We start from the raw sequence: 24,491 nt of genomic DNA, 5'->3' as shown, positions 1-24,491 counted from the left end.
CTGAAATTGTCATCAGAGATTGTCAGTTTGGTGTAAGGGTAATTCCTGACTAGCAATTAGGAGGTACCGCGTTCGATTCCCAGGCTGACAAATAACTATTGTATTCTATATTTGATATTTATATCATTCAGTGACCTCCTATTAGAGGGATATAAGGACTGGTCATGTCAATTCCAAAGTTGAGTCATTTTACTTTTAATTAATAAAAGCATTGGAGGATGAGTGATTGCCGTTGAAATGCTCATTAAACTCACGTAGGCCTATTGAATAGAAACAGCATTTGATTAGCTCTTTTTTCAATTCACTTCTGAATTTTTCGAGTTCTAAAATTTTCATTTGTTGAGGCAAGGCATTGTAAAGACTGATACCCAAACTCCTTGCCCCTCTAGCAAAAAGAGTAGTTCGATGATGATCATCTCTACGATCATGGCATCTCTTTGTTTCGTTTAAATGTATTGCCTATCCTTTTCTGAAATCGATATAATTTTTCTTAATCAAGGAGATACATCCATAAATGAGAAGACTTGGAAGAGGAAGAATTCTTCTATAAGAATGTATAGGAAAATATGGTAGCGTCTATCGAATTTCCATTTAGAAGTTTACCCTGTTGTCAATATTTGCAGTAACAGAAGTCTTAGGGGTGATTTACAGCATTTTATCGAATTTTCGTTTAATAATAATTCCTCATTAATCATTTGAACAAATGCAATTTTCAATTTATGAGAATCATTCTAATTTAATTTTTGTTCCTAGATGCAAACGTGTAAATCGAGAGAGAAAGCTGCTTCCCTATTTTGAAATATACAAAGATAGCTCTACCAACATAGTAGAAAAGATGGTGGATTTCGAAGACAATATAACACAATCATCCTACTTCGAGACTGACTCCTACAAACTGTGGTTATGCCAATGTCCAGAAAAGGTCAGCTGCAGTATAATAAGTAGCAACATCACATTCCTTTACTACATTTTTTCACACTCATGCTCGGTTTAACCCCGAATAGAATTTAATTCTATACTCACTGGATCAACAAGCTCATTCAAGACGTTATTTGAGCATGGTCAAACCTTAAAATGAAGAAAGTGGAGAAAGATAGGAGAACAACGTTGCCGATCCTCTGTCTTGTCGATGTCTTCTATAGACGGTAGCTGATGCAGGTTTATTGATATAATATTAACTTTTCATTCTCGTTAAAAATAATCAATCATACTTTATTAAGCAAGAAATAATAATATTCAATAATTTCATAATGCATTTTTATAATTAATAATTGATTAAAAAAATATTTCACCTTAATTATAAGTTAAATAAGTGAGAAATAAAGTTGTTTTTTGATAAAAAAGAACGAAGTTTCTATATCGAGAGTTGACATTAGAATGTCTTCACTCGTTTATTTTGAAAAACAAGAACAAACACTTATCGGGTGATAGTGGAGACGTAAACAGATAAGGAGAGTGTAGCTCGCCTAACTACTCCCCCCCAGTCTTCACTATCCTTGAGATTTAAAAAATAAAAATAATTGAAATTTATGTGAAAAAAAAATTAAACATTGAAGAGTAAATATTAAGAATCTTCATTGAAGAACTTCTGAGCGCTTCTTGACCCTCTTGATCTCATGTATGTGTACGACCTCGAATCGTGGTGACATATCATTGGCTTTCTTCAATTTCAATCGGCCCCTTGTTAAGAGGGCTCGAACTATGTATGGACCTATGAATCGGCGATCCGATTTCCTTCGCTTGTAATGATTCTTCTTGAACACCGTATCGCCAACTCGGATTTTTCCTTGAGTTTCCTCTGCTTTTGCATTATGACTTGCGACTCGGTTCTCCTTATCTTCACATATCTTTTTCCTGGTTGGTTCGTGTTTTTTCTGTTGTACCATTAGTTCCAGGGGTGTAAGGCCGGTTAAAGAATGAATGCTATTATTATAGGCAAATATAGCTCTGGCCATTGCTTCCTCCCCGACGATGGATTTATCAGCATCCAAAAGATGTAGGTGTTCCGTTAACGTGCTGTGTAATCTTTCAATCATTCAATGTGATCTGGAATGACCTGTTGTCGTGTAATGACTTTCAACTCCGTATTCTTGAAGCATAGCTTTCACTTGGTTATTACAGAATTCTTTTCCTCTATCCATAATTAATTACTGCTGGCATTGATACAGTCCGAACAGTCTTATTAAATTCACAATTAAACAATTTGCCGTCTTGTTCTCCAGCGACCAAGTCGTGGCTAATTTAGTAAAACGGTCGATTGAAGTGAGATATTTTTGCTTGTTGTAGTGAAACACATCAACTTCGATTGTATGATGGGGCCTATCTGGAGTAGGCGTCAACTGTAATTGTGTCTTATATGGCGATCTGTCGAACTTGACTCGTTCACATATTGTACATTCACTTATCACTTCTGTTACTGTTTTAATCATATTCAGCCAATAATATTGACGACTAAGGTGTTGAACGGTTTCTTTGACCCCGCGATGATTGGTTCTACCCGTATGATACTGTTTGGTGATATCACTTTGCCTTGATTTATCTTCCACAGTCTCTACCTTTTTAGAACATATGGATAATTTGATCTCTTCATCCCATTCTTCATTCATGTAATGATCCTTAATTTTTGTCAAAAATAATTGTTTCTCGGAATAAACATAGTAGATCTTTCCTCTGTTCGTTATCTGCCTATTAATATTCATGAAATCACGATCTGTAGTTTCGGATGGGATGATTACTGTCGTCGTTCTAATTGGGCCATACCTATGATGTTTCAATAACTCCATCTGGTTTTCCAAGTAGAATTATTTGGTTTCTTTTATTATTGATTATATCATCCAATATCTCCATTCCATTTGGCTCTTGTCGTGCATTTCCATCAAGTAATTCGACATCAAATGATGCTGAGCTCCATTCTTCATCATTAACTGGGTTATCTCTCAAATATTCGTCAATAATGTTTTCTTATTCGGAGTCAACTGTTAAGGGGTTGATATTACTAGATAGAAAGTCTGCAACCACGTTATCAGTTCCCTTGATATGTTTTATTTTGAAATGATATACTGCCAATTTTTCCTTCCACTTCGTGATTCTAGTGGAGGTTTCTTTCAGTTTGTCTACCCAAAGTAGCGGCATATGATCTGTTTCTAGTTCAAATTCATTTCCATATAAGTAAGGACGGAAGTTTTCTACACACCATACGATTCCCAATAATTCTCTTTCTATGGTGCTGTATCGTCGTTCGGCTGGAGTTAATTTCCTACTTGCAAATGCAACAGGTCGGTCTCCTTGTGCTAAAACACCTCCAATAGCTTCCGAGCTGGCGTCAGTTGTCAACAGAAACGGTTTATGCAAATCTGGAAAATTAGGATGCAATATTACTATACTATATTATTGTATAATAATATAGTATTGGAACTGTACAGATCGCTTCTTTTACACTTCGCTACAGCTTCAACTACGTCACTTGAAATATTAAATGTTATTCCTTTTCTAAGTATCTTAGTGAGAGGTTCAGTCATGTGAGCAAAATTATTTATAAACTTCCTGTAATATCCTAGCATTCCTAAAAATGTTCTCACTTCTTTCAAATTTTTTGGTACAGGTATTTCTCTGATTGCACTCACTTTCCTGTCATCTGGTCTCACACCACTGCTCGATATAATAATTATGTCCCATGAATCTCACTTCTGGCTGACAAAATGTAGATTTCTCTTGCGAAACTTTTAGTCTGAATTCTCTAACCCTCTTAAAGAAATTCATCCATAAGCCGCTGAAAAGTTGCAGGGGCATTCTTCAATCCGAACGGCATACGTGTGAATTCGTAGTGTCCTCTTTCGTAGCTTAATGCAGTTTTCTCCATATCTCGTGGATTCATCTTTATCTGGTGATAACCAGCTTTCAAATCAAATCTGCTGAACACTGTAGCTCCAGTCATTCTGTCTAACATATCCTCTAATCTGGGTAGCGGATATCTCTCTAATGTTGTCCTTTTGTTTAGTCCGCGGTTGTCCACTACAACTCTGAATTTCGGTTCTTTTCCAGGTTCACTTTTTTGGGAACTACCCACAATGGACTGCAGAACGGTGACACCGAATTTTGTATTATTCCTTGACTCTTCATTTCATCAATGTGTTCTCTTATAATTTTCTTCATTGCGTGAGGATATCTCCGTGGTTTAACATACACAGGTACTGGAGAATCCAACTCTATGAAATGCTGTACTCTTCCCGTTGTGGTCAAAGGTTGGCCCTCTATATAGAATGTGTCTTTGAACTCTTGCATTACACGTCTCGCAATATCTTCACCTTCTTCCCGTATCACACTTCCTATTAGAAAATGATCTTTTTCGGCCAATAACTGCTCTGTTTTGTGACTTCCCCAATTTAATTTCCCAACGTCCATTGTTATATGAGGGTGAACTCTGTAGATCTCTCATCAGATCACAGCCAATTATTACATCATATTTACCGTTCTCAAAATTAGCAACATGTACTAGGATGGATTTCTTAATTCCTGTCAGTTTGAATAAATTCAACACAATCTCACCACTTAGAGCCTGGTCTCCTGTCAAAGTTTTCATCTTACATGCACAGTTTTTTATCACTAGATCACTATCAATTCTATATGCTGCTTTTATGGACACTAACGTGCTATCCGATCCCGTGTCTATCAAACACTGCACGCCCCAGTCTCTAACAAAAAAAATAGGCAGTTCTCCTTTCCCGCATTTATAATGTTTTTTTCTCACTGCCTATATGCGGAGAACACGATTTTCAAACCCGTTTTTCGTCACTCTCCGATCTCACATGAGCTCTCTTGGTTTTTCCTATCTCCGGCCACTCTTTTTTGAATTGTTTATCTCGCCGATCCAAGTTGCTGTTTCCTGTATCTGACGAGTAAGATGTCCACTCTCCATCTGACTCAGATTCAGAGTTCTTAATTCTCTTATGTCTTCTTATCGCATTCATTTCCATTGGTTCTCCGAATTTGGCTGATTTCCTGCGATATATGTATGGGCATTCACGAGCAAAGTGTCCTTCTTCTTTGCATTCCCAGCATTCACGATTTGCTTTCCCAGGTTTCCTGTCTCGATCTCTCGGTGTTCTCCTCTCTTGACCAGCTGCTTTTTCATTTCTTCTTCATTGAGAATTTTGTTGTGGCTGCCTACGTGGTTGATTAAATTGAGGGCTCCTCATAGGTGATCTGCGACGCTTCTTCTCCACAGTTTTCCATTCAGAGTATCTTGGGCGATTATCTTCCCTTTCAGCCTCCTCATTTTTGACTAGGTTGACAGCTTCCTCAAGGCACTTCGGTTTGGCAATCTTCACTGCAGTTTTTACTCGTTCTGGTAGCGCTTGAAGCAATATTTCAGAAGCTAATTCATCATAAATCTTATTCCGCCACTTACTTTCATCCTGGTCCACACTTGGATCCAATACTCGCGTTTTCAATGATTCCACTTCATAAGCGAAACGTTTTGCAAATTTGGAAATCGATTCACCATTTTCGCGACATATTTCCAATACTCTTAGTGCACTTGTAGTTACTGACTTCCGAGCGCCTGCGAAATGTTCTTTGAGAGCTTGACGCACGTCCACCCAAGTTGAACTGAAAGATGTTCCTATAACTATCAATACAGAAACATTAATTCTTGATAGGAGATATGCGTGAATATTAGCATTGGTTATTTCGTCCATACTATTCGCGACGATCTGAGCATAGACCGCATTCATCCGTTCTAGAAACAATTCTAGCTCTTTTAATTCTCCACTGAAAAGTTTAACCAAGTCTATCATACTCATAAGATATTGAGCACGTGCTGTTTTTACTTGTTCCATTTTCATTGAAAGCTCAACGTCGGAGGTTTTTGATGTGGAGGCAATATTTGCGTTAACACCTCCTTGTGTATTCATTTTTTCGACTATCACAATTGTGAATCACTAATTATGGATAATTCACTGTCACGTAATGCACTGTGTAAAAAAAACGTACACAACTTTTCCGGGTTTCGGCACCAGTTAAATAAATGAGAAATAAAGTGGTTTCTTGATAAAAAAGAACGAAGTTTCTATCTTGAGAGTTGACATTAGAATGTCTTCACTCGTTTATTTTGAAAAACAAAAACAAACACTTATCAGGTGATAGTGAAGACGTAAACAGATAAAGAGAGTGTAGCTTGCCTAACTTATATATGCACATGAATTCATAGGCTAAAGTTAGAAAAAACATAATTTTACACTGAATATGTTAAATACTAATGGAATCTAGTAAGCTGTGGAGCCACTGACATGCCTCTTCTCCAGCATCATGAACTTGTGTCAGCCCTGCATGATAGGAGTGTTGTGGACACTCAGATATCAGGTGGTTCATTCATTGAATTTTTCCACATTGGCACAGAGGATCAGAGGTGTAACCCCTTGCTGTCATCAGCTCAGCACACCTTCCCACCTGTTAAGGCCACACCACTCTCTACGTCTCAGCTGAGTGCCAGGAACAATGTCATTAGGGTCATCCACAAGGCCTTTGTTCCTGACCTCTCCCTGCAACCATCTCAGTCTCCATAACTCCCTCCCACTTCTTATTTCCCCCTGCTCATCAAGTCTCAAGTACTGTATCTTCTTGACTTGAGGCGCCTTGGTGGAGGGTTAGCCAAATCTCTAGAAACTGGGAGATCCTCATGAATGTGTTGGAACTGGGAAATGAACTGTTCAAAGATGATCTGGCAACAGAGCAAAGCGAGAAAGAAATAGCGCTATCCGCTTCGTTGAATGATAGACAAGGATAGCCATTAATAGCTATCAAGCACTGCCATTATAACGTAGATCTGACTATAAAATACTACATTGCTTATTATCATGAGGGCAATTGAATTATTGATACAATTACCAAGTAATTTAATTTATTTATTCATTATACAGTATTTTAAGTGAATGCTAGGAATCGAGTCAGTTGTGTAATCGTATCTGAATCGCTGAAACTAATGACTAGTTATTAGTGACTAGATTCTAGTTTTATTCAATTGACCCATCATTTTCACAAATGTAAAAACTTTTCCAGGATTATGATTTCTACAGAGCCGTTACAAAACAAACTTTGAAGCGAGAGACTCCACATAAAATCGGAAGAATGGAGTGTTTGAAGCGCGATCTAGTGTGGTCCAAAATGGGATATGGTAATCAGTTCTCAGTTAAAATGAACTCGGTCCGATACTACAATTCAACCAATAGCAGAAACACTGCCAGACACTATGGTGAGCAAACTGTATGATATTTCATTCTTTATTTCGATTTCAATTTCATTCATTGCGAATTAGAATATTCAAAACATATTACAAAATCTATATGATATGACATATCATTGAGAATATAATTAAATAAGCATAATAGTAGCTACATAATGCCGGTCCTAGCACAAGAAAAAAACCACAACAAACCCAACCTAACCTAACCTCACCTAACCTAACCTAACCTAACCTAACCTCACCTCAAGGTCAAGGTCAAAGGACAAGGTCAAGGTCAAGGTTAAGGTCAAGGTCAAAACTTCAAAACTTCGGAAAAAAATAAATAAAATTTAATAATGAAAAAAAAACAACTTAGAAAAAAAAACTAAGAAAAAAAACTTGGAAAAAAATTAATAGATTCTCATAATAATTAAAAAAAAACTTGGAAAAAAATTAAATAGCATTTTATAATGATTGAAAAAAAATTAATAAAATTCAATAATGAAAAATCAAAAATAAATAAAAATGAATCAGAAGGCCTCCCACCCAATCTGGAGTTTATATTATATAGTGTTCACAACAGTGGGGGGGCAATCAGTGTTTATTTAAGAGCTGTAGAAGACACATCTCACATGTTCAATTCTAGGACCTGGCATTTCAGCACACAGCCACATACTTCTCTTTGTGAAAAAGTATCCTAGGACATTTTGATCCTCAATAAAATAGCATATGTTCAATAAAAGTAGCAATGAATTGCTGATTTTTATTCCTCAAATCCTCTTTATCCATTTAGTAATGTAAGAAGAAGTGATTATTCTATAGAATATACAAGGAGCTTGAATATCCAAACAGTAATGAGATATCCTCTGCTGTATAACGGGTAGCATGTATGCTTTCAAGAGTCTCAGATATGAATCCTAGAATGTGATTAAACCATAGTATCACAAGGATATTTTTTCCTAGTTATATTTAACATAATAGCATTCAATAGTATTCAGTCACTGTTCAGTCAGTGTTCAGTCACTGTTCAGTCTTCATATAGGTAAGAAATCACCTTACTATACTTTCAAGTGAGGCTGTTTCAATGACCCCACTCCACTTTCTCTGTCACATGACTAATGACCATGCCCACCAATCTTTATCAGTATTAGGGGCGTCAATGGGGGGGACCTATCACTCTAGCTTAAGATGGTCATGCAGGACCTGTCATTCTACACTAAGATGGTCATGGAGACCTATCACACCAGATTTATATGTCCATGGTAGACCTATTAGATTAAGATGTCCATGGGAGACCCATCACTCTAGATCAACATGGCCATGCTGCTCTAGATCAAAATGGCATTGAAGATAGATATTTTCAACGACTCCCACTCCACCTCCTCCGTTTAGACATGACTTATTGAACATGGACATTTTCAATAACCCTCACTCCTCCTGTCACATGATTAATGACCATGCTCACCAGTCTTTCTATCAGTATTCAACATGTCTGTATGGCATGGTTGGGTCATCCACTCAGCTCTACTCAGTGGTCAGTCAGTCAGTTCAATTACTGATCAGTCACTGTTCAGTCACTGTTCAGTTACTGCTTAGTCACTGTTCAGTCACTGTTTAGTCACTGTTCAGTCAGTGGCACTCAGCACTTGGGATGGGTCCAAGATGTATAAATAACTGAGCTCAAACTCTCAGACCTCAGTATACTGATAAACATTGACCAGTATGTATATCAAACAAAGAAACCATAAGCCAACATTGGAGGAGGCTGCTCCTACCATATTGGAGATTGCTAGGCTGAAGCATGAAATCAAAAGGAGGCATAGGGAAATCATGTTGGGTAGACGGATTGCAGAAGAGAAACATGTGGAACACTTCAAACCTCTAGCTGAGCCACTAGCCAACCTAGTCAAAACTCTCCAACAGCTGCCAGTTCAACAACCACAAATACCTCCATCAAGAGCATCCAAGAAGCATCCCACGTATCCAAAGCCTAGAATAAAAATCCACTCCAGGCATGTGAAGAATAGGGAGAGACAATCCAAGCTGGAGTTGCCATCATCAGAACATTGTCCTTCCTCAGCAGCATCAATACAACACATATTATATCCTACTCCACCAACAACACCAATTGTTAAACTGTAATAATATTCATTGTTCCAATTGTGAATGGTTTTGCAAATTATCATGAGAAGTCAGTCAGTATAGCAGTTTGCTTTGCTGGTTTGCTTTTCTATGTTGTGTTGTGTCGACTCTGTTAGTGTGTGCATAGAAGTTATAGTACTAAGAAAATCAATGATTTTCCTGGAGCATCAGTTGAGTTCATGACCTTATAAGGCAAGGAATTTATAGCTGTCAAGGAAAAATAGCTGTCACTTGGTGGGAGAATGTATCTTGAATTGTAGTTTTACAGTTCCTTTCTATTGGCAGAAATTGTGATGAATATTTTCAATAAAATGGTAACTGCCAATCACAGTTAACGTTGGTTAGGTCTATCTAGTATGGACGATCACACAGCTCCTGGAACAAGCAAGCGTACCGTGAGCTTCACTCAGCGGCTGTCCTCTGTCATAAGCAGTACAAAATTTTGTCTGATCAATATTTTGTGTCAATCATGGCTTCCATGCCAGCTTTAGGCTTTTTAGAATTTGGCTCTGGAACCTTTTGTTCCAGTAGCATTTTTAGTTTTTTTCCACCTCAGTAATTGCTTTAATTGAGAAGAGAGGATAGCCTATCAAATTATCACCTCACAATGGAGATTTTCCCCCTATAACTGCTACTAAAGGTATGTCATAGATTTATAATATAATTAAGGAAATTATTATCGATGAAAGCTTCCATCAAAGTATTTATTGTAATGTAATTAAAGTATAATAATTGAGAATAGTCCTTTCAATTTGAATGGGAGATGGTGATGGTATAATTCTGACTGATAAATGTTGGAAGAAAATGAACGGTATATGTTTTGTAGAAATTTAGAGTACCTATTAGAAGAAATTGAAATCTTTTCATTCAAAATTTATTTTTGAAGAGGAAGATATTAACCTAAATTTCAACTACTGTTGTTTAAATCCAAATTGACTGATGTTTATAGTATATTATTATGAGTTCTATCAATATTTTGTGATATAGATTTTATTTGTTTTGCTGATTCTAATGAAAAGCTTTCTTGATTCTTGAGCAAACACCTATCATGTCATTTGTTTCTATTTAATTGGACTATATATGTAATTTATGTAAGAGAACTGACTGAACAAACTTGCAACAATACTCGAAAGACCTTGTTATGAAAAGTTGTTCAATCAACTAGTGAATTAAAGTTTGGTATTATGTAATACTACGTACTCATCTCTTTGTATAAAGGGCATGACCCTGATTACAAATAAATTATTTTCTATTAAATCAAGATATTGAAGTAGGTAATGTCTATTTGTGTTTTAAAGTAATGAGTATTGATTTGATTTTTATATAACCCAAAGTAGGTTGACTTTATGATATAACTGAAGTTCAGTTAATTTGTATTATCCTAGTTTATTTTTCTTATTCCAACAGTGGTCAAAGTACAGGTCCATCAAAGCATGGGTCCATCAATGTATGAGTCCATCAATTTACGGGTTCATGAATGTCTTGTGAATGGGTGTCTTTAAGCCACTAAGATGCCTCTGAATCAATGACAGTCCTAGAAGCTTGGGGTATACTGTCTCCTGTCCATCTGGACGTGTAGAGCTCGATCACCGAGCCTAGATTCAAATTGAAGAAACAGCTTTGAGGTAACAACTTTTTTCCAAATTAAACAAACGTCCCAGGAACTCTGGATGTGACAGAATGGGTTTTAATAATTATAGACTTTCGAAAGGGAGGGGTTTAAAAAGGATGGAATTGGACTTTTTTGTTGAATCGTAATTTTGAGATATAATTGGGAATGAATAGATTACAAATTTTATTAATTTGGTTTGAGTAATAGATTTTTGGTTGTATCTTTACATTGAAATTTGAGGCCATATTTTCTCTGTAAGGATCCAGCTGAGAATTTCAGTTTTCTTTAAATTTATATTTTATAATTCACTAAATTACTGAATGTTGAATTAGTATATGAAATGTTTGAAGGTCCCTTATTGATAAATTAATGTTTTAAAATAATTTTCATTCTAAAGTTGTTAAAGATCAAATGAAGTTTCAAGGACCCTAACCTTTTCTAAATTTGTTTTGAAATCACACATTTTTTGAATAGTTTTTCAATGTAGAACTGTGATGTGATTTTTTTAGGAATATTTTGTCTTTGCTGCTTTCATAATAATTATAAAAATACAGAATGGATATTATTAACATTTGATAGTATTTTGATATTGTTTTAAAAGTTTCCAAGTGTGTTGTAAATGTGCTAAGGGTTTTCTGAATTTTATGTGGATCTTTTCTTAAAATATCTATTGTTATTATTAATGATTAACTTCTGAGCAATATCTATGATAACTTCCAATTCTTCTTTGTAAAATAAGAGTCCTTTAAGCTTCTAGTGATTCAATCTAAAATGTTTTCAATGTGAAGCAGTCAGAGTAGGTTATTACCGAATTATCTATATCAGAGATAACTTTCTAAATTTAGTAATTTTATTTTTCGGTTTTCATGATGTAACTTCATTTTGTTTAATTAATTGTTGAATTTAACTGTAAGAGGTGACGTATAGTTGATATCTTCTCTTCATTCCATTGTCTCTCTTGTCATTTCTCGTTTCCCGTTCTCTAGCACTGGGTATGTTTATCAAGCATCCCTTTTATTAAGTTATATTGTGTGTGCTTCTAAATTTCAAATTCCAAATTAACTTTCTAAATTCATAGCATGGCACAAAACATGCCACATATACAAGTCGTGGACTTACTGGTGCAAGGAAAGCAAAACATAAGCTCCAACTCTCCAGCATTGATGAAGAGTTAACAACATTTGAATCATATGGAACTGGAGAAGTTCCAAGTCCAATAGCAGGCACCTCAGGAGTTGGACAACAACTATTGAAAGCAGTAGAGCAGGCATTTCAGGAGGATGAGGGTGAGGAGTATAATATGAGTAGAGGAAATGATGATAGCAGTGATGAGGAGCTGTCTGGAAATGGACAGGATGATGATAAAAATGTTAAACAATCCTTGAATGAAAGTCATGGTACAACAGTTCAGAATATTCTTGATCGAACTGATCTAGCTGGAAAACAGGTAGCTGATTACATTAGAGGATCATTGAGCAAAGACAATGACAATTTTGATGACACTTTCGTGCCAAGAGTGAGAGACAATGCTTACTACCTGGGCAATAAGTATTTAACTTTTGGAGAGAATAGTGATGAAATTGAGCTGAGTGACCCTGTAGATGAGAAAGGAAAGACCTTCACAGCTACATTGGGACTTTGTGAGTTGATTTTCAAGAAGAATCCAAATCGTGTATTAGTTGAATCCACTGACAGACAGGCCTATGGAGAAATATTGAACTGGACCAGTGTGCACAGACAGAACAATGATCTAAGAGGTGAGATTGTTAACTACAACAAAGCAAAGTATAAGAATACAATCAAATGCCTTTTGGATGATGGCAGAGATGACAGTTGAAGACATTCTGAGAGACAAGTGACTGGGAGAGAATTTATTGCTCCAAGGCATGATATTCATAAAGAGAAAAGTCAGAAGATCTATAGAGGAAGAGGTATTCTGTCAGCTATTAGAAATGTTACTGGTAAAATCGTCAAGGGTGCTGCTGGTACAATAATTAATAAGGCAATCAACGTTCTACCAGTTGAACTGCACATCCCCGGCTATCAGTACTGCAGGCCAGGAACAAACTTGAGAAGCAATTGGCACAAGGTGATCCAGGAATCAACAAACTTGATCAGGCTTGCAAGGAGCATGTCATTGCCTATTCCAAGATTGGTGATACAGCAAGCAGAGCAGTAGCAGACAACATCTTGGCAGAGAGAGCCTGGGACAGAGTGAGATCTGAAGATGCAGGGGTGTTGAAAAAAGCTGCAGCACTAGCAATCACAAACATCATGAAGGCTAAGGCAAAGTTTGGGGGAGGTATAAAAAGATCACTGAAGAATGTCAGCAGGGTGGCTAAGAAGGGGAAGAAACAAAAGATTCAACCATCAAAGGAAAAATCAATGAAAGGAGGTCAAGGTCTTTACTTGAGACAGCAGAGACAGAAGGTAGGTGAAGGTCTTTACTTGAGAAAGCAGAGAACAGCAACACCTCAGACACTAGGTAATACATTGAGGTATAATCAGAATCATAATGCTGTACAAATATGGATATATATTGGATACATAACACATTAGATTCATTGTGCTGGAATCATCTGTGGAGAACAGACATTTTGTGGATCAACTGTGTATCTGGAACAATAGAGAGGATGGTACTCCTATTCTCAAAGTGGGGTGACTATGGTGAGACAAATTTACCATCAATCTTCCTATTTGATCTGAAGAAGGATAAGGATCATGTAGAAGATGAGGAAGAGGAATTTGATATGGAGGTGGAGGAGAACGATGAGGTAGAGGTAGAAGATTGATTGATTGATTGAGTACTTTATTTATGTAGATTACAATATATACTGGCTTATACACTTATATACAACAGCTTACAATACAGCAAAATTATAGATGAATTTACATAATATAGACTGAGAAAATAATTATTGAACTGAAAAAGTATATATGATATGAATTATATGATATGAAAAAGTAATTTGTAATATAATTACTATAGATAATTATATTGTTATGCATCTACATAAATTGGCGGAGCTTTGTACATATCAATGTCCATTCTTCGGAAAGAATATTAAAAATATTCTCCCCACTAACACTCTATGAAGGAGCATCAATTACCTGAAGGAAAAAGGTTGTGAGGTGATTCAACAACAATGACAGGGTATTGTCTCTGTATGAAACAGTGTTCCAGAGGTATCACTGAATATTATCCAAAGACTATCAGACATCAAAATGGAGGACTTGCCAAGGACTAGTGCTGGAAAAGGAGTCTACTACCTGGGACATCACCTGCTTGACATGGAGCTCTTGACTGAACACTGGTGGTCCTCCCACTGTTGTGAACACTATAACCAACTCCAGAGCGGCCTTCTAATTTATTTTCATTTATTTTTGATTTTTCATTATAAAATTTTATTATTATTTTTTTTAATTATCTTTAAAATCTATTAATTTTTTTTTATTCAATTGTTATCAAAAACTATTAATTTTTCATTATTATAAAAATTGATTAATTTTTATTTATTATTGTTAAAATCTATTTATTTTTTCTATTTACATTATTATTGAAATCTATTAATTTTTTTAAGTTTTTTCATTTGTAAGTTTTTTTTGAAGTTTTGACCTTGACCTTGACCTTGACCTTGACCTTGACCTTGACCTTGTTCTGATTTATTTTTTATTTTTAATTATTAAATTTTTTTGATTTTTCATCATTAAATTCCATTTTTTTTTAATTTTTATATATTTTTGATTTTTTATCATTATTATATTATTTCAATTTTCATTCATTTTTGATTTTTCATTATCAAATTTTATTATTTTTTTCTGATTTCTCATTATTAAATTTCATTAATTTTTTTCCAATTTTTTTTCCACAAAGTTTTTGAAGTTTTGACCTTGACCTTCACCTTGACCTTGACATTGAGGTTAGAGTAGGTTAGGTTAGGTTAGATTAGGTTAGATTAGGTTAGATTAGGTCAGGTTAGGTTAGGTTAGGTTTGTTAGGTTTTTTTGTTGTGCCAGGACCGGCTTTATATAGATACTCATAATTACTCATACATATACTTGAATAAAATTGAAATAAAATATAAAATCTAGGCATCACCAGCAAAAAGAAAATCTTTGCCCACTGGTGAGAGTTGCAAAACAGTAAAAGAAAAACATAATATTTCGAAATAATGCAGAAAGTTAAAGTTAAATTTTACTAATAATTAAAAAATTTTATAACAGTAGAATCATAAAAATCAAACAAATATTGTGCAGAGAGAAGACTATAAAATGAAAATAGAATAATATAAATTTAATTGCCATATTTAAGGTAAAGAAATATTCCCTCTTAATCCACTCATTGATGCCCTTTTGACTAATTTTGAAATCCAAGTCAAAAGGTATTGCATTGATCAGTTTACTGCTTGTGTAAATTAGCTGTCTTCTGATCAATGAGAGTTTAGTAGGATAAACTTGAAATTCCTCTGTTACACCCGGTCTGAAATGATAAGTGTTATTGATCAACTTTGGGAAGATATTTTTATTTTTTATCAAGTATTTTATTGAGACTTTGACATATAGTTGTCTAACGGTAAAAACATCAAAATCCAGGAGAATTAGATTTGTTGGGTATAACCTTGGTTTATTCAAGATAGATTTTATTATATTTTTTTGAATGATAAATAGATTTTCCATGTGTACATCATAAGCAGCACCCCATATTACTAATCCATATTGTAAAAATGATTGAACTATGGCATGATAAACGGTTTTTAAGTTATTTATATTCAATATTTTGTTCAATTTATAGAATTTATAAGAAATGTAGTTTAGTTTTTTACACAGAAAAGTTACATGAGATTGCCATATAAAGTTCTCATCAATTATTACTCCAAGATATCTAGTATTATTTACTTTTTCTATTTCTGGGCAGTAAAATATTGAATGATTTGTGCAAAGTGAATGCAGTTTCAGCTTGAAACGATTTTCTGGTTGTACAGTTGAATTTAGTGAAAATGTAATATATTTTGTTTTTTTTACATTCAAACTCATGGTATTCATGTCAAGCCATCTTTTGACTGTCAATATATATTTTTCTGCATCGCTGAACAAACTCCTCCAATCAGCACTGGTGAAGACTATTGCTGTATCATCTGCAAATGACACAATCTTGCCATTTTTCAATTTTAATTTTAAAAGATCATTTGCATAGATAAGGAATAAAACAGGTGATAAAACAGTACCTTGTGGTAAACCATAAGATGTGAGGTTTAGGGTGCTTTTCTGTGAATTTAAGGTAATAATAATAATCAATTTATTCGTTCACATTAATCATACAAATAGAGTTGAGCCAACAAACATAGTAAAAAAATAAACTCTCTACATAACAATATACAATAAACAACAATATTACACAATTTTGATGGTGAAGGTTACAATATTTCCTATGAGGAATAAATAGCTTCTGATCACTCTCAAACAAGATCACATATCATTTGTCTTATTTCTAATGCTTTAACCACATAGATGAAAACTCTGTTTTTTCCTCCGTCAGATTCGACAGTAATATCATTAACCTGTCCTCATTATTCACTATATTTCGACAATATATATCCAAAAATTGAATTCTACATCCTCTATACATGGGGCAGCGCAACAAAAAATGTTCTAGAGTTTCTAATTCCCCGTAATTACAAATAGGGCAGTTTCTAGTAGAGTTAATCCAAACTCCTCTATTCTTAAACAGGTATACTCCCTTGTCTGATGCTAGTCGCAGCTGGGTAAGAATTTTAGTTTTTGCAAATGATATATTCATCCTGAGCTGCTCTCCTAGATTTAAAAGAGGATTTATCATTCTATAAAGGGGACAGGTTGATGAATCTAATGCCAATCTTTGATCTTCGAGAAATGGAACTCTTGCATACCCCTCCAAAATATCTGTCAGAGAGTCAAAAAGTATCCCATCAAGAGAAAGCTCATTCGCTATTTCCAACTGATACCCGGACAAAGCTATATGTCTTTTTATCTGAATCAACCAGTTATCCGATGTATTAGCTGCCTCCGTCGACTCATCTGCTGCCAAGCTTGCCAGTGTCTTTAAACAAATAGAAGGGTACCTATTGTTAGGCATAGACAGCACTCTTCTCAGAAATTTCAGGCCTCTACAAAGTACATCAAAGTTTAGTTTGATTCTATTTGTCTCTAAACGTACTCCCCATTGACTCAAGAAGAATAGCTTTTTCAAGAATTGTAATTGAGCCCTCTCTAATACTTCAAGCTTGCGGAACCCCCATACTTCCGAGCCGTACATCAAAGCGGGTAGAACGACAGAATCGTAAAGCTTCATCTTACTATCTCATACATTTGACTTAGCTTTTCTGAGAATATCCATCACTGATTCTACAGTTGCTTTGATCTTTAGATTCAGTGATCTGCTATGCTGCCGAAACTTTCCATCTTTACTGAAGATAACTCCTAAGTAATTGTACTACTTGACTATTTCTATTTTACTTTCTCCTAGCCAGAATGATAAATTTCTCTTTAATCCTCTTTTGTGAAAAGGCACTATTTTTGTTTTATCTATATTGACTGAGAGCTTTTTGTACTCGCAATATTCTGCAAGACATTTCAGTTTATTTCTCAAATCAGATTCGCAATCAGCCAAAATAACTATATCGTCTGCAAAGAGCAGCATGAGAATGTCATCCCTCTCACTCATTCTAATCCCATTTACATTTTTTTCCTGAAAAAATCATCAATGTCATGTAAATAGAGAGAAAAGAGAAGCGGACTGACAGAATCCCCCTGAACAATGCCTTTTGTGACCCATATTGGCTCGGATTGTTCACTGCCCTTGTCTATGATGGTCGCGGCCGAAGTGTAAATACCACTTAATATTCTCAATAGCTTTGAACTGACCCCCAGCTTTCCTAACTCATACCACAGAAGCGAATGGGGTACAGAATCAAACGCAGAAGCAAAATCAACGTATAGGCCTAAAGCATATAGCTTCTTGTTCCTTACATGCACCTGGCAGTATATGAGTGATTGAAGGGTGAAAATGTTATCCGAGCAAGCGCGACTTCTGCGAAATCCATTCTGACACTCGAGTAGAACATTTCCACTCTCCGCCCATAATGTCAATCTCCGCTCTAACATACCCGTAAATAGTTTCAAAGTACTATTGATCAACGCTAAGCTTCTATAATTCTTCGGATTCAGTCTATCTCCTTTTTTGTACAGGAAGAACATTTCAACTTTTGTCCATTCAGAAGGAATGATCTCATCACAGAAAATTCTATTGTAGAACATCAACAGACTATCCATCCAAACCGTGGGTATGGCCTTGTATAGTTCATAACCTATTCCATCATTTCCTGGAGCTTTTCTATTCTTTGCCATCTTAAGTGCTCTCATAAATTCGCATTTGAACTGTGAATTTAAGGTCAATTTTTGGGATCCATCCTGTAAATAGCTTTTGAATAAATCTAAAGTAATTCCTCTTATACCTTTTTTTTGTAATTTTCAAGAAGTTTGTCATGTGGTATTGTATCGAAAGCTTTTGATAAGTCTAAAAATATTGACATAGTTTTATTTTTGTTATTTAAATTATTGCTAATGTGATTCACAAAACTACACAATGCATATTCTGTGCTTTTATTTCTTTGAAATCCGAACTGTTGTTTTTCTATAATATTGTATTTGTCTAAGAAGTTAATTAATCTTTGTTTAATTAGCTTTTCAACTATTTTAGCTAAATTTCTTGAAAGGCTGATCAACTGTAGTTACTGGGTTTAGTTTTGCCACCCCCCTTGAATATTGGTTTCAGCTTTGCAACTTTTAAAATTTTTATAGGAAAGATTTCATAAGGAAAGCGAAGTTTTTCATTGACATTATTATTCGTAACTCGGAACGCCATGATAAATCTTGGCATCTAAAGCTGCGTTTATACCAAAGTTATTAACAAAATGTTAAGAACTTAATCCTTACAGATGCTTATAGATTGAACGGCACTTGAAAAACACATATGTTCATCATGTGTATGATAAGTTTTGTTCAATCTAATAGAATCTATAGAATCTATTGGTGTCAACGCAGCTTTACTCTGTGACTGCCTAAAGTTGATATTATCAATTTGAACTTACAATTCGAGACCGCAACTCGGAAAAAGAATACGATGATTAGCTCATAATATCGGGGACCGAGCTTCGCACTGAAGTACAAAAGCATGAAAAATTTATTATGAAAGAAGTAATTATAATAACATTCATAGCTCATACAGAAATGTTCCATCTAATCACAGTAAATTGAGATTAATTCCTAGAGGAATGCAAAACTTTCCCCCACAAAGGCCCGGTTGCACAAAAGCCAGTTAAATTTCAATCCTGATTAATTTCACGTGAACCAAATCAGAGAAGATCATTTCAAAATGATGGATCTACTGAAACTAATCAAGATTGGAAATAACCCGGCTTTTTTCCAACCGGCACTAAGTGGCTACCTGATTGAATGATTACAAAAGTTCAACAGCTGAGTCATAATTTTGACACAGTTACCCACACATGAACTCGCTCACTCACTTCCATCACCAACAGGCAACGATATAATTATCATTAGCTGTTTTTCCAAGGATGGATATTAATTATCCTTTCAATGTCCTTCAGCGAGTTTTACCAGGTATGAGACCTAGTGCAATCGAATCTTTATATTTATCATGAACCTTCTATGTTCTGAATTTCTTGAGCTGCGTACACATATACGCTCTTCCAACCCGCACCGAGCACGCTCCTCCCTCGTACCGCCCTCGTACCGCCCTCATTCCTCCATCGAACTACAGTCGCGCCGCCCACGCACCCATCATGAACGTTACGGAAGATGTTAGATCTTCTCGCGTTCCCCGGTCGAACCATTGTTGCTCCCTGGTCGATCATCAATCGCTCTGCTGGAGTGACGTTCGGTTGCGGAGCAGAGCGAAAGTCTGTACGCACCTTTGAGAATCGTTGGAGCCGTTTTCAAGATCCGGTGAATACACACAGATAAACATCTAAACATCCAAACATCTAAACATATCAACAGAAGCTGCTCGTTCAATAGAATAGGATTATTCAAGATTGTTATTCGAGCTATCAAGTCTTTTCGGTTTTGATTCGGTTTTTCGGTAAGAATGGAGTGTGGAGAGTGAATAACTGTGATAATTGTGTTTTAATAATGGAGTGTATAGTGAGTAATGTGTAATATTTTTCAACCATGAAAGTAAATAAGGTATTTTCTTCATTTGTAATACTCAAAGACCCACCAAAAGTAGGTAACAATAATAATTGTGGGGACTTTGAACTGGAAAGGATTTTTTCTAACATGTAATATAATTATTAGAAGAACAATCAGTTGACATTTTTGGAAATGGAAACTTATTTTTCGATAAGGTGCAAACTTGCAAAAGCATTGGATTGGGCTCCAAAGACTTCATTACAGTGGACTACAGTACAGTGAAGACTACATTAGACTACATTACAGTCTGGTGTCTAGATGCATTTCTACATTACAGACACTCAACTGAGCAGAAAATCCATATTTCAACCTTTGGCTAGGAATTCGAAATACGCCTATTTCGGACGTATTTTTGGTATAATTTAAATACCACCTTGTCTCTATGACACTGTACTTGCTTCTGTGAGACACTTTGTCTGTGTGAGAGCAAACGATCTATATATACCAACTAGTATATATATATATATATATATATATATATATATATATATATTATATATATATATATATAAATATAGATCGTTGGTGAGAACTTGCTTCTGTGAGACTGCCATTTACAGAAGTTCTTGCTCCTATGAAACTTTTGTCTCTGTGACACTAATATTATTCAAAAACACCACTTGTCTCTGTAAAACATCCCCATTCGAATCCCAATACTTCCATTTTTTTTTTACTTAAATTTTTCCCTCGAAACGTATTACTTATAAACTATTTTTTGAAGGAAGTTGTTTTCATTAAGATTGATCATAGATTTCATCAATTAATTATTCTATGTGAAATTTTGCAACCAGTACAAATGAAATGGACATGGGTTTCATGCTGTGTCATTGGAATTCATAAGAAATGCATGAATTGATCATAATAAAATTAGTACCGTAATAATTGATATTCTTCAGTTATAATGTCGGCCGACTCTTAGACACAAATTAGGAGTGTAACGAATTTGTAGGTATTTTTTTGGAATTGGGGAAGCAAAAGGCTGCCTGATTCAAATTGAGGAGGATCTAATCGATCGATGTATTGAAGAAAAATCAATATGATACTAAGAGTTTTTAAAGTATTAGGGTTTCTTCAGTTACCGTATCTATACTAATAATAAAGGAAAGAACTGACTTATACCCGTATGGAATAGGAAGATTATGTTTGACGCATCATCACGTCAAACGTACAAATAACCGGGGTGGACCAAAACTAGCAAATCGGCCAATGGCCTCGAAGGCGGATAAGGAGAAATCCCAACAGCGGAGAGGGCGGAAGAGCCTAGGGAGTCAACCCGAATAAAACACAGGGTAGCTTACACTCTGAAAGCTGCGGTGAAAGCAAGTACCTAGGAGAAGGCGACTCTAAACAAATAACCCTGGTCCTCCAGGCTGGGGGTTGATCGAAGTGTTAACTGCTCTTCACCTCAAAAAATTATTTGTTCAGAAAACTCAAACTATGGCTCGGAAATGGGACCAGAATAATGGAAATGGAAAAGGAAATGCACACAAGAGACAAAAAGAAATGCACACAATAAGGAAAATGGACTGGAATTTTGACACATGGAATGTAAGAACAACGATGAGAGCCGAAAAAATGTTGGAAATAGGAAAAGAAATGTTGAAATTCAATATTCAGTTGGTTGCGCTGTGAGAAACACGGTGGAGTGGGTGTGGTAGAATAGATAAGGATTTCTCTTTCCTGTATAGTAGACCAGAAGAAAGGAAAGGACAGGGAGGAGTGGGCTTCATGGTAGACAAAAAATTGAAATCATCCATCCTAGGCTTTTATTTATTTATTTATTACAGAACAACTATCACAGACTACAGGCATTAAGCCCAAAACAGTCTTCACTACCATTTACAATCGAATAAAGTAAGTTACTGAAAGAAATAAAAATGAGAGATACAGTTCATGCAATTCACAAATACATAAGAGAGATGATAAGTATGAGTAAAGCATAAGTAATTGTAAGTAGTCTAAGCATAAATAATAAATACAGAATAAAACTAATCTAACTTATCCAAACTTATCTAAAACTTATCCAATAAGTTATAAAAAGAATAGGCCTACAATCGAGCATAGAAACAGGTTGAGGGAAAACATGTGCCACTGTGGGAAGAAAATTGATGAAAGCAGAGAAGAAAAAGAAAAAGTTTAAGAAAAGTTTTATCCCGCAGGTAGTAGAGTGTGTCGGCTCAGGATGAAAGGAAAATTCAGGAATTTCTTTTTGATCTCTGCATATGCACCAACTGAAGAAGCAGAAGAAGATGTCAAAAATAGCTTTTATGAAGCGCTAGAAAAGGAGTTGAGAATGGTACCCAGATATGATATGCTGATAGTGCTTGGAGACTGGAATGCCCAGATTGGTAAGGAGGACTTTCTTAGAACAGTTGCAGGCAAGCATACACTGAATGAAGAGACCAACGATAATGGAATTAGACTCTGTGAGTTTGCAATGGCAAACAATATGATTGTGAGCAGTACTTGCTTCCCAAGAAAGAATATACACATGGGAACCTGGACATCTCCATCAGCAGAAACAGTCACACAAATCGATCACATTTTGATATCTAGAAGACATGCCTCATCAATAATAAATGTCAGATCTCAAAGAGGGCCGAACTGTGACTCCGACCACTTTCTTGCATCAGCCAAATTGAGAGAGAGACTTTCAAGAGTGGAAAATGGAAGTGGTGCAAGGATACGTGTGATTGATATAGGAAAGCTAAGAAATCATGACTTTGCAGAGGGGTATAGAACAGAGCTTGAAAAGCTAATACCGAATGGCCTGAATGATGAAGTTGATGATGATGAAAAGGATGTTCAAGAGCTGTGAGATAATTTAAAGAAAACAATCAATGATGTTGCCAATGAAAGCCTTGGTGAAAGGAGAAGGGGGAGAAATGATGAATGGTATGATGAGGAGTGCGAGGAAGCCATAAAAAAGAAAAATGAGGATAGGAAAATGATGGTCCAGAGAAACACAAGAAGTAATCGCACCAAGTATTGTGAGAGTAGAAAAGTAGCCAACGAAATATGTAGGAGAAAGAAAAGAGAATATATGAAGGGGCTCATCAATAATATAGAAATAATGAATGAACAGAATGAAAGCAGGAAATTTTATCAGGCAATAAAAAGAATGAAAAAAGGTTTCCAGCCTAATTTAATAGCCTGTGAAAGTCGTGATGTGAAAGTAGTAGGAGAAGAAAATGATATAATGGATAGATGGGAAGAGCACTTCAGGGATGTCTTGAACCGAGAGGGGGATGATGAGCAAGAACAATTGACATATGCCAGTGCAGAACCCTTGATCCCTCCCCCAAGCTATGAAGAAAAGGCAGGAATTTAAAAAAAAAATTAAAAATAATAAAGCGCCTGGGGGAGATTCAATACCTGCCGAGCTAATAAAATTTGGTGGAAATAAGATAGTGAGAGCTCTGCATACATTGATAACATGGATATGGGAGCAAGAGAAGATGCCTGAAGAGTGGACAAGTGGTGTGATATGCCTCATACTAGAAAGAGATGATAAAATGAATTGTAATAATTACAGAGGTATTACGCTACTCTGCACGTCATACAAATTTTTTTCTGCCCTGGTGTTGAGGCGACTAGGGGTGTATGCTGAAGAAATAATTGGTGATCATCAGATGGCTTCAGGCAAGGGAGAGGTACAACAGATCAGATATTTACAATGAAGCAGATTATTGAGAAGTGTTTTGAGTTTAACACAGATCTGCATATGCTGTTTGTGAACTTTCGCCAAGCTTTTGATAGTGTTAAGAGAGGCAGCATGATGAGAATCCTTCTTAAGTTTGGAATCACTAGGAAGTTGACCAATCTCATAAACTTGACAATGGATGGCACAACGGCTCAAGTTAAAATCGGTACCAAGATGAGTCGGACGTTTAATGTCACAACCGGTGTTAGGCAAGGAGACGCACTTTTAGCTACACTCTTCAATCTGGTGTTGGAAACAGTAATTCGGAAGCTGGGACTGAGAGGCACAATAGTAAATAGAATGTGTCAGGTGACCTATGCGGACGATGTTGTGTTAGTTGCAAGGAATAAAGAGAATCTAAAAGAACTTTTCTGTACAGTGAGGGATGAGGCTGGAAGTGGGGTCTGGAAGTGGGGTCTGGAAATAAACATTGAAAAACAAAGTGCATGAGAATGTCAGCAAATGAGCAGAGGAGACAGGTAAATACAGTAACTTGAAAACATCAGATGGTTGTGAAATAGAAGGCGTTAGTAAGTTCAAATACCTTGGGGTAATGCTAACTGGTG

At 35.7% G+C, this 24,491-nt stretch overlaps 1 protein-coding gene across 3 annotated transcripts in view; it reads left to right on the top strand.

The window, feature by feature from the left end:
* Positions 1 to 24,491, top strand: part of LOC111064557 — a 595,337-nt gene that overhangs the window by 347,334 nt on the left and 223,512 nt on the right. For all 3 annotated transcript variants that reach the window (XM_039441820.1, XM_039441821.1, XM_039441819.1), the window contains exons 15-16: positions 754 to 922; positions 7,057 to 7,249. In XM_039441820.1, the coding sequence (XP_039297754.1) occupies positions 754 to 922; positions 7,057 to 7,249 (362 nt within the window). The remainder of the gene's footprint in view (positions 1 to 753; positions 923 to 7,056; positions 7,250 to 24,491) is intronic.

This window comes from Nilaparvata lugens, chromosome X (assembly GCF_014356525.2).
Source record: "Nilaparvata lugens isolate BPH chromosome X, ASM1435652v1, whole genome shotgun sequence".
NCBI lineage: Eukaryota > Metazoa > Arthropoda > Insecta > Hemiptera > Delphacidae > Nilaparvata > Nilaparvata lugens.
This window is presented reverse-complemented; position numbering and strand designations above follow the sequence as displayed.